This window comes from Propithecus coquereli, unplaced genomic scaffold (genome assembly GCF_000956105.1).
Source record: "Propithecus coquereli isolate 6110/MARCELLA unplaced genomic scaffold, Pcoq_1.0 Scaffold644, whole genome shotgun sequence".
In the NCBI taxonomy this organism is placed as follows: Eukaryota; Metazoa; Chordata; class Mammalia; order Primates; family Indriidae; genus Propithecus; species Propithecus coquereli.
Genome location: NW_012152441.1, coordinates 53,113 through 63,939, shown reverse-complemented (window position 1 = coordinate 63,939; position 10,827 = coordinate 53,113). Strand labels below are relative to the sequence as shown.

Below are 10,827 nucleotides of genomic sequence, written 5' to 3'. Positions count from 1 at the left end.
TTTTTGCCCACATTCTTAATGGGGCATTTTATATTGTTAATTGTTAAGCTTAATAAATATACCTCCTATTGTTAAAACATAAAAATACAAAATGTTAATTGTGTATTTGCAGCTAGACCAGGAAAGGGGCCATTGTTTTTAAAGTTTAATAATTAAAATGTAGAAGCAAAGGCCTTAAGATGAAGGCGAGGCATCCACACTGTCCAGCTCTCTCTCTCCTGTCTCTTTAGGCACGAGAGTCTCTAGATCCTGGGGTACCAGAGAGAATGCAGATGTCACTCTGCTGCGTATAATCCTCAAAGGGCCTATTTCAGCCCCCACAGTCCACCCGGCCTTCTCCTCCCCTGCTTGCCCCCATTGCTCCAACCAGATGAAACCACCTTCAGTTCCCTTGCATGCCTCATACTCTGTCTTGTCCCTGTGATGTTGCCCATGTTCCTCTTGTCCCTTGACATGCCCTTCGCCCTTCTCTTCCCTGCATTCCCTGATTCCTCTATAAAACGCCTTTGCTGGCCTCCGACTCACCTGGATCCGATGCCATCATCTGTACAGCATCTCCACCTCTGCAGACATCCTGTGCTACTTAGCATACTGGACCAGGGCGGCAGATTGATTTGTCCTGTTCCTGCGTAAGACTTTAAGCTCTGTAAGGCAGGGCCATGCTAGTTAGATTGATATCCTCCCGCCTGGTAGAGTTCTCGCACGTCCTAGACGGATGCCCAGCCATGAGAAGCAGGTGATCTGATGATTAAGAGCCTGGGCTCTGGGACCAGACTCCCAGCTGTCTGGATGACCTGAGGCAAATTACTTGACCTCTCAGTGCCTCAGTTCCCTAATTTGTAAAACAGGGGTGATGATGGTGTCTAGGTCAGAAGAGAGAATGTGAGAATTAAAAGAGGAAACCAGAGGCAATATGGTGTAGGCACTAAGAGCTTAACGAGTTGATTTGAATCCTGCTCTGGTACTTATTATCTGTTTGACTTTAAGAGCAAGGTACTTACCTCACTGTGCCTCAGTTTTCTCCTCTATCAAATGGGGATGATAATAGTACCTATCTCCTAGGGTCGCTGTAAATATTGAGTTAATAAATTAAAAAGTGTTGACTTTTGTGTATGTGGCAGAGTAAGCACTCAAATATTAACTATTATTAAGTACCCAATTAGCATTTGAGTGCATGGAGTGGAAAATAAGTACTGTGAAGTTATTCTGCAGGGCCGTATCAGAAATGCGGGCATCCTTCACCACTGTCCATGCAGACAGTCTTATTGATGACTCTGAATGGAGGTAATAGTCACATGAATAGCTTGAAACCCCACGTAATTTTTAGGGACAGTGAATATTTCTCTTATAGCTTAACTCTGAGTGACTTTATTATTGTTCCATAATTCCCAGCTATTTTCATTCAAAGAAGATAGAAGCCTATAGTTCAAGAGATTGGAAACAGTTTTTTTAGAGCAGAAACAGGGATCATGATAATTTGAAGACAGCATAAAGAAAGAAACTTTTCTAAACAAAGAAAAGTGAGAAAACTGTTGCTTTTTGGCAATAGGGTGCAGATGGTATGTGGAGTACCATTTTCTTCATGTCCACACATGTAGAACATCTCACGTGGTTTAGTCTTCGCCCGGTTCCATAGCCTTTACCTGTGGTTGCAAGTTCTAGTGGTCTCTTAGTGTGGCCTCCCCCAAAAGCACACCCTGAGACAAGGATTCAGACATCAATGTTTATTTGAGAAGTGGGCCCAGAAAGCAGAGGAAAGGAAGCAGGAGAGTAAAGCAGGGAAGGATGCTCATAAAGGACATTAACGAACAGGCTGCTGCTCACATGGAGGATATCAGAACTGAATTCCTTAAAGAAATCTCAACTCCTGATTTTTCTATCAAACTGCATCTCCAGTTGTTTGGGCAGAATCCTTAACTCCTCACCTTCTCTGTCCCCTACGGGCAGTCTGTTAGGAACCGTGGTGGCTCTGTCTGACCTCCCCTGCTGCCACCTGGGACCCAGCCATAGTCCCCTCTCACCTGGACCGTTGCAGTGGCCTCTGAGCCGGCCCCTAGCTTCCACCCTTGCCCTGCCTGTGGTTGGTTCTCAACAACATAGAGCAGTCCTTTGAAAACATAATTCAGGTCTTTGTCAGTCCTGGCTCAGAATCTTCCAGTGGCTGTTCACTTCACACAGTAAAGCTCTTCCAGCGCTTCCCCCAAGCCCTAGATAGTCTGTCTCTCATTGCCTCGGATTCATCATCCACAGCCCCCAGCACACCCTGCTCCTGCCCTACTATTTCCTCGGCTCCTGCCTCTGCAGTCACATTCTTCCCTTCAGTGTCCCCCCAGGCTCATCCATGCCTCCTTTGGGTCTTCTCAGATGCCATTCTGTAGAATGAGCGAATGGCACGAGCAGTTCCTGGTGCAATCTGAAGTGTGGTAGGTGCTGAATAAATGGTAGCCATTATTATTATTTAATCCTCACAGTAGCGTTGTGTGGTAGCTGCTATTATTATCCCTGTTTTATAGTGGGGAAAACTGAGGCCCAGAGAGGTTGGTTAGCCTGGAACTCTGGCTCTCAGACTATCCTGGCTCTGACCCACAGGAAGGAATACATTTTACATCTCAACCCAGTACATGCTGCATGTGTAGATATGTATGTATATGACTATATAACTGAAACAAAAGTTTCTCAAGCTCTTAGTGGGCCTTACTGCATTTGGTGCATTCTGACATTTTCTATTCTGTCCTAGTTGTTTTGTTTTATTTATTTTTTAATTGCTAGCTTAAAACCTCTAAATGGAGTTTAAGAACCTCTTTTGACAAAGACTTGACTGTGCTTTTGATTCTGCATCTGTTGCTTTTCCCTGTGGCAGCACCTGAACTAGCTTTGTCAAAAATTTAGTGCTAAAACTGCTCAGTACATAGTTGAGTCACTACATCGGGCATTGTAAGGTTCTTTTTCTGCAGGCCTCTGTGAAAGATAGTAAGGGTTTCTTCACACAAATGGATGGATGCATGGTTATAAAGAAAGTGTAATAGGATTAAGGGAGAAGGTAAAATGGCTAACAGGGAAGACAAAGGAAGGAAAAATATTTCTATCAGTCACAAATAGAGGAAGGGATATTTGCCATTCAGAATGAAAGGTGGTAGGCGGGGATGAACAGAAACTCGGTGCAGTCCGACCAAGGTAGTTGTTTGTGGACAGGCTAAAGGCATCATCCCCAGAAGCAAATTCATGCTTCTGGGGTGAATCGGTAAAATTGAGTCAGCATCTTAACTGGGAGTTGGAATAATATTAAAGAGGTTGTATACCATTTTGGTCACTCCCAGGTTGGCAGCCTAGGAGACTCTAGTTTCTGGCTCTTCTGAAGAGCCTGGAGGCTGGGGTGACAGCAAAGGCCAGAAGAGAACCTGCAAATGTGCTGGGGCCAAGTTTGGTTCATCCACAGTTTGCCCTCTGAGAAAGATAAAACTGTCACAAATATTCTTAGTTACTTTGGATCCATTTTATGTTAAAAATAAATGTTCTGACATTTTAAAGAAAAGATGGCATTATAAAATCAAATGAAACGGATGAGGTGTTTAAGTAACAAAAGTCTAAGTGAAGGGTCACAGGTCACATACAGAGAGTCGGGTGTCATCTCTGTGAATTGGCTTTGTCTTCATCGAGAGCATGGTAGGTTTAATCTGGACCCTTTTTCTTTGATACTGAATTAAATGCCTATTAATCCTGCAATTTCTGAAAGTTAATTGCATAACATTTGTTGAGTTTTCTTTAGATGAAATTTTTGCAACAACCCTGCAAGAGGGCACAGTTGCTGTTCCCATCCCACACGAGGCACCTGCCACACAGAGGCTGACAAATGCCCAAGGACATTTGTCTAGCAAGGGGGGAGCCAGCAGCTCAGCCAAGTGTCTGGTGCCAGAGCATGCACTCGGCCGCTGAGCCTCCTCGTCTCCTCTTTAGATTTGAAGAGAATGTCAGTGAAATCTCAGTTTAAACCCCTTAATTGCGTTTAGAGCCAGGCTAATGTTTCTTTTGTGCTCATGTTGAAAATGTGATTTGGTGAGAAAGTAGTATTCAGGAGATTGCAAGGTAATTGGCCTAAGAAGGAAAACAAACTTTTTTGTTCTGTAATGCTTCTAACCTTTATTAAACACTTGGATTCAGTAGTCATTAGCAAATGATTTTTCTCTTTTTCCAAATTCCTACCTATTTTTACAGCTCTAATGAGACCTCTACTCTGCAACCCATTGTTAACAATTCACATTACATTTAAGTATATACAGGAATAAAACTATTTTCTTTCAGAATTATAGACTTTAGGGGTTTGATAATTCATACTTACTGTCTGAACTAGTAAGTAATAGAACCAAGCATCAAATGGATAAGATCCCTAAATAATAAGCCTTTATTTTCAAATATTGTTTGCCCTATCTACCTGCCAAGTTCTAGCATCCTTTTTCATAGTGTACCAATGCCTCTGTTATAGTCTTTAGTTCCTAAAATTCTTTAATTTTAATATGATGACCTGCTTAAGCCCTGAGGCTTATTTTACATTTTCACTGTTATTTAAATAAGTTTGTCATCCAAAAGCTTTTGTCAGCCTGTGGTCCACACAGTATTGGCACCTAACAAAAGACAGCTGATGTTCCCTGCCCTCAAGGAGCCCTTCGTGTGGGGAAGGACTTTGCCCCACTTTATTCATAATAATTCTACATTCTGTCTTTTAGATAAACCCGAGCCATGGAGGGATTGCTGCATTACATCAACCCGGCGCATGCCATCTCCCTCCTGAGCGCCCTCAACGAGGAGCGCCTCAAAGGACAGCTTTGCGACGTGCTGCTCATTGTCGGAGACCAGAAGTTTCGAGCTCATAAAAATGTCTTGGCTGCTAGCAGCGAATACTTCCAGGGTTTATTCACAAATAAGGAAAATGAGTCACAAACTGTATTTCAGCTTGACTTTTGTGAACCAGATGCTTTTGATAATGTTTTAAACTACATTTATTCTTCCTCTTTATTTGTTGAGAAGAGCAGCCTTGCTGCTGTGCAAGAACTTGGCTATAGCCTTGGGATTTCCTTTCTTACTAACATTGTTTCTAAAACACCACAAGCCCCTTTTCCAACGTGTCCTAATAGAAAAAAAGTGTTTATAGAAGATGACGAAAACAGTTCTCAAAAGAGAAGTGTCATTGTTTGTCAAAGTAGAAACGAAGCACAAGGAAAAACCGTTAGCCACAATCAACCCGATCCAAGCCATACTTCCCGGCCCTCACCTAGCATTGCAGTCAAGGCCAATATCATTAAGCCACATATTCCAAAACCAATTGAGCCACTTCACAATTTGTCATTAACTGAAAAGAGTTGGCCAAAAGATAGTTCTGTGGGATATGCAAAGTCTCTTGAGCATTCTGGATCTTTGGATGATCCTAATAGAAGCAGCTTGGTGAAAAGAAATGCAGTATTGCCTTCAAAACCTCTGCAAGACAGAGAAACTATGGATGATAAACCAGGTGTAAGTGGTCAGCTTCCAAAAGGAAAAGCTATAGAGCTAGCTTTGAAAAGACCGCAGCCACCTGTTTTGTCTCTCCGTAGCTCGTCAGAGACTCCCTATCTATTAAAAGAAACTAGCAAAGGAAGTGGCCAAGGTGAAGATAGAAACTTGTTGTACTATTCAAAGTTAGGCTTAGTGATCCCATCCAGTGGGGCTGGGTCTGGAAACCAAAGCATCGACAGGAGTGGCCCACTCGTTAAGAGTCTCCTCAGACGGTCATTGTCCATGGATAGCCAGGTTCCTGTCTATTCACCCTCCATAGATCCAAAATCTTCCCAGGGATCATCTTCGGTGTCAAATGATGCGCCAGGGAGTGTGTTGTGTGCTTTATCTCAAAAGTCATCTTTAAAAGACTGTGGTGAAAAACCAGCCCTAGATGACAGGCCTCAGGTGCTACAGCCGCGTCGCCTCAGGTCCTTTAGCGCTTCTCAGTCGACAGACAGGGAGGGAGCCTCTCCTGTGACCGAGGTGCGCATAAAGACCGAGCCCAGCAGCCCGCTGTCGGATCCCTCAGACATCATCCGCGTCACTGTGGGAGACGCCGCGGCGGCGGCAGCCTCGTCACCGTCAGTCACAAGAGACCTGTCTCTCAAAACAGAAGACCAGAAAGACATGAGCAGACTCCCAGCAAAAAGGAGGTTCCAAGCGGACAGAAGATTGCCCTTTAAGAAGTTAAAGGCAAATGAGCAGGGCTCTCCTGTGTCGGAGGACAACCTTGAGGAAGGCTCCAGCCCCACTGTCCTCGAGGCAGATTTCCCAGATTCTGATTTGAATAAAGACGAATTTGGTGAGTTGGAGGGGACGAGACCAAACAAAAAATTTAAATGCAAACATTGCCTTAAGATCTTTAGATCAACAGCAGGTCTTCACCGTCATGCTAACATGTACCATAACCCAGAAAAGCCCTACGCTTGTGACATCTGTCACAAGAGGTTTCACACCAACTTCAAAGTGTGGACACATTGTCAGACCCAACACGGCATAGTGAAGAACCCGTCACCAGCCTCTAGTTCCCATGCTGTTTTGGATGAAAAATTCCAAAGAAAGCTGATTGACATAGTGAGAGAGAGAGAGATTAAGAAAGCCCTGATCATTAAGTTAAGGCGCGGCAAGCCTGGCTTTCAGGGACAGAGTAGTTCCCAAGCACAGCAAGTCATCAAGAGGAACTTGCGGTCTCGAGCCAAAGGAGCGTACATTTGTACTTACTGTGGAAAAGCATACCGCTTTCTTTCTCAATTTAAGCAGCACATAAAAATGCACCCAGGAGAAAAACCCCTTGGAGTAAATAAAGTTGCTAAGCCAAAAGAGCATGCTCCTCTTGCAAGTCCAGTAGAGAACAAGGAGGTTTACCAGTGCCGCCTCTGTAATGCTAAGCTCTCTTCTCTCCTAGAGCAAGGAAGCCACGAGCGGCTATGCCGGAACGCCACCGTCTGCCCTTACTGCAGCCTCAGGTTTTTCTCGCCCGAGCTGAAGCACGAGCACGAGAGCAAGTGTGAGTATAAGAAGCTGACGTGCCTGGAGTGCATGCGCACCTTCAAGTCCTCCTTCAGCATCTGGCGGCACCAGGTCGAAGTCCACAATCAGAACAACATGGCCCCGACCGAAAACCTCTCTCTGCCAGTTCTGGACCACAATGGCGACGTGACTGGCTCTTCGAGGCCCCAGGCCCAGCCTGAGCCAAATAAAGTCAACCACGTTGTCACCACAAAAGACGACAACGTGTTCAGTGATTCTTCAGAGCAAGTTAACTTCGATTCGGAGGATTCCTCTTGTCTCCCTGAAGACCTTAGTCTTTCTAAGCAACTGAAAATCCAGGTCAAGGAGGAGCCCGTGGAGGAGGCTGAGGAAGAGGCGCCCGAGGCCAGCGCAGCCCCCCGCGAAGCAGGGCCCAGTAAGGACGCCAGCCTGTGGCCCTGCGAGAAGTGCGGGAAGGTGTTCACGGCACACAAGCAGCTGGAGCGGCACCAGGAGCTTCTGTGCTCCGTGAAACCGTTCATTTGTCACGTGTGCAACAAAGCTTTTCGCACTAACTTTCGGCTCTGGAGTCACTTCCAGTCGCACATGTCTCAGGCTACAGAGGAATCCGCACATAAAGAGTCCGAAGCGTGCCCCGTTCCCACAAACTCGCCCTCACCGCCACCTCTGCCGCCACCGCCGCCGCTGCCCAAGATCCAGCCCCTGGAGCCCGACAGCCCCACCGGCTTGTCTGAAAATGCAACTCCGGCCACAGAGAAACTGTTTGTACCCCAAGAATCAGATACCCTTTTTTACCACGCCCCACCCCTCTCAGCAATCACATTTAAAAGACAGTTTATGTGTAAACTTTGCCACAGGACATTCAAGACTGCATTTAGTCTTTGGAGTCATGAACAAACACACAATTGAAAGACCAACACTTTTAGCCTATTATGAAATGGGGGGCAGTCTCCAGATTTCAACCTGAATTGTGAAATGTGTCATAAGAAACAAAATATTTTTAAAAAATAATAAATGTTGAAAATTGTTATGCTTGAATTTAAGTTTGAGATAAACTGGTATTAGTAATGACCTTACTCAACTTCAGAAATAAACTTTTTAAAATATTGTGGTCCCGGACCTTCAAGGAACAAGGTGGTTTGACCTCATTAACGTTGAGATCGGATTCATCTTCACGGTTTGCATGGTTTCTCCTCATTCCATGGTGTCAGCATAATCATTTAATTGAGGTTTTCGGTTTTTTTACTGATTTGTAATTAGTGGAATACTATCAAAGTATTTCTTCTTTTGATTATTTCAGACACCTAAGTTGTAGTAAAATCTTAACCATGTTCTTAAGTCCAAAAACAGGAAGAAGTGGAGTAGTTGGCAGTATTGATTTAGATCATAGAATACTTTAGCAATAAAAAAATGATAAACCTCAACTTTAATAAGTTATCCTGACACTTGATAAAAATAAATATTTGGTATTTTGTGGTCACGTAGAACTTTTTTTGTATGAAAATTGTGGAGAAATTTAAATCAGCAATAGTAACACTTAGATTTTTATAAACAAAAACTTGCTCTCTTTCTCGGTCACTTAATGTAATGAATGATGGTTAAACTCTAAGGACGGCTTGGGAGATGGAAACATGATTTATGGAAGTCCCCTGAAGTCAGTTTACTAGAGCTTGCGTACGGCCGTGCGTAATAAAGTGCTCTGTGTGCTGCCTCACAGTGCAAGTTCAGACCAGCAGTTGGCCTCTGCTTTATGCTGTCACAAATTGAAAATCTGAGTGTAGTTGGGACTAAACACCTACCATGGCACTAATTTTGAATTTAACATTAGTATAACAAATAAGGTAGGACATATATTAATACTTAGCTAGATCCCAAACACTTGGAGTCAGCACAGCTGATCTAAAATTCTAAATTACCATTTACTTTCAGAGCAGAGGAGGAAATACCACACTGCAGTTTCAACATGCTTTTCAAGAACAATATATACATTATACACATTTTCCTGCCTCTCTGTCTTTTGTGACAATTTCTGTTAGAATCTGTTGGAGTTTATAGTGGTTAAAATGTCATTAGTGAAGCCATTCTGCTCTAAGTCAGTGCTTAATATTTCATAAATGTGGATGAAAGCACTATTAACGGTCCAAAATTAGTTTTAGCTGCTTATTTTGGTCCATAGGTTTTGGGCTTTTTTTCTGTTATGTGTAAGTTGTAATTAAAAGCCTTTCAGTAGGTGTTATCCAAGTTCAATGCAGTGTTTCCAAAGGGAAGGTTTTTCCTTGGTCAGATATATAAAAGAAATATTATTAGAACTACAAAATCTTTTCTAAGGCAGTAATACAGATTAAGACTCTGAGTTTTTAATTTATTTTTTACAAGCTGTTCTTTCAGATTAAAGAAAAGTCAACTGTGATTAAGAAATTTATGCTCTAGCAGAAAAGAATTCTGTACCCATCAATCTCCTTACCAGCATTCCATACCAGTGGTAGGAAAGATTCTTACTTTTTCTTAAAACACAAGCATTTTTATAAAATAGTAATTGACTTTGTACATTATAGAAATTATATACGAAATTTTGCCTTTTATTCTTTCACTTGAGAAAAACAAAAGTCCCAAAATATTTTAGTAGTTACTTCTTCTTTTGTTCTTAGATTTAATGGACAAAGGAAAATAAGATTAAGTTACAGTTACTGATTCTTGCCATCTTTGTTTTCTTGAAGAAATCTATGCATTTTAAAGATAAAACGGAAGCATATGACCTTATGTGAAACATCAGGATGGATGGTTGTGCATTGGACTCATTCCCTGTATAGTGTGGCATTACTCTGAGCATCTTGGTAAGCTGTCACTTCTTTAAAAGAAGACAGTTTCCCTGAGTAATCATCACCTACATGGCCGTTAGAGTATCTGTGATAATTCCACAATACAAAGTATCTTAGCATTGTAAATTCAATATCCCATGACTTGAATCTTTATGCTACGTTTTCAAGATTTTTTAAGATAATATTGTTAATTAAAAAATATTTTTGATCTAAATATAGGCTCTGCATATCTGTTAGATTTTAAAAATTACAGTGTTTTGTCTTGTTAGCTCACATTTTTGTCTAGGCAAGGAAAATAAGATTTCAAATAAAATTTTGAACCAAAAACATTTATAATGCAGTTCTGGTTTTTCTATTACTTTTTATACTGTACCTTAAAAGCATTAGGCTGAAAGAGTTTATTTTGATGGTTAAAAAAAATAAAATATGCTTGCACTCATGTAACTATTTTAAATGTTAAGAAGTAAAATAATGAAAGACATTGTTTTATTCGTTAAGCAGTTTTTAAAGAATGTTTATCTCAGACGGTAGGCAAATATTTGGTGTAAAACAAGTTGGTCTTTCATTGTCACAACTCTTTAGTGAGTGAAGATATTCTTGTAAATATCTTTTCTGATTGTAATTAATTTTTGCAAATGTAGAAAGCTCGTTATTCCTTGTAAGTATTCAGGATGCCTGCTTTTTTATGCAGTTGTGGAAAGAATGTAAAATGTTTTAATATATTCTTTGTTAATCTGAGAAGTTGTTATTGAATCATTTGGTTTATGTGGGAGAAGGAGGGAGTAACATAAAATGTGTTTTTATCAAAGTAAGCAATGGAGGTAACAAATATTGTGCATTTTTAATAGTAGTATTTCAAGATTAACAGAACATTCACCTGTAAAACTAGTTAGTGTGCATTTATAATTTTACCAAAATATACAACTAACGATTCAACAGTGATATTATTTGCATTTGTGGGAAGATTTGATGTTCTTGGTTTTCTGGT

At 41.6% G+C, this 10,827-nt stretch overlaps 1 protein-coding gene across 4 annotated transcripts in view; it reads left to right on the top strand.

Moving 5' to 3' along the window:
• The window catches only part of ZBTB21 (zinc finger and BTB domain containing 21), a 17,390-nt gene extending 7,228 nt beyond the window's left edge, over positions 1-10,162 (top strand). For 2 of the 4 annotated variants that reach the window (XM_012659994.1, XM_012659995.1), the window contains exon 3: positions 4,722-8,476. In XM_012659994.1, the coding sequence (XP_012515448.1) occupies positions 4,735-7,929 (3,195 nt within the window). In that variant the 5' untranslated portion in view covers positions 4,722-4,734 and the 3' untranslated portion in view covers positions 7,930-8,476. Of the gene's footprint in view, positions 1-4,721 lie in introns of all 4 variants that reach the window. The other 2 variants (XM_012659996.1, XM_012659993.1) reach the window with 2 other exon arrangements.
• Positions 10,163-10,827: the final 665 nt, after the last annotated feature.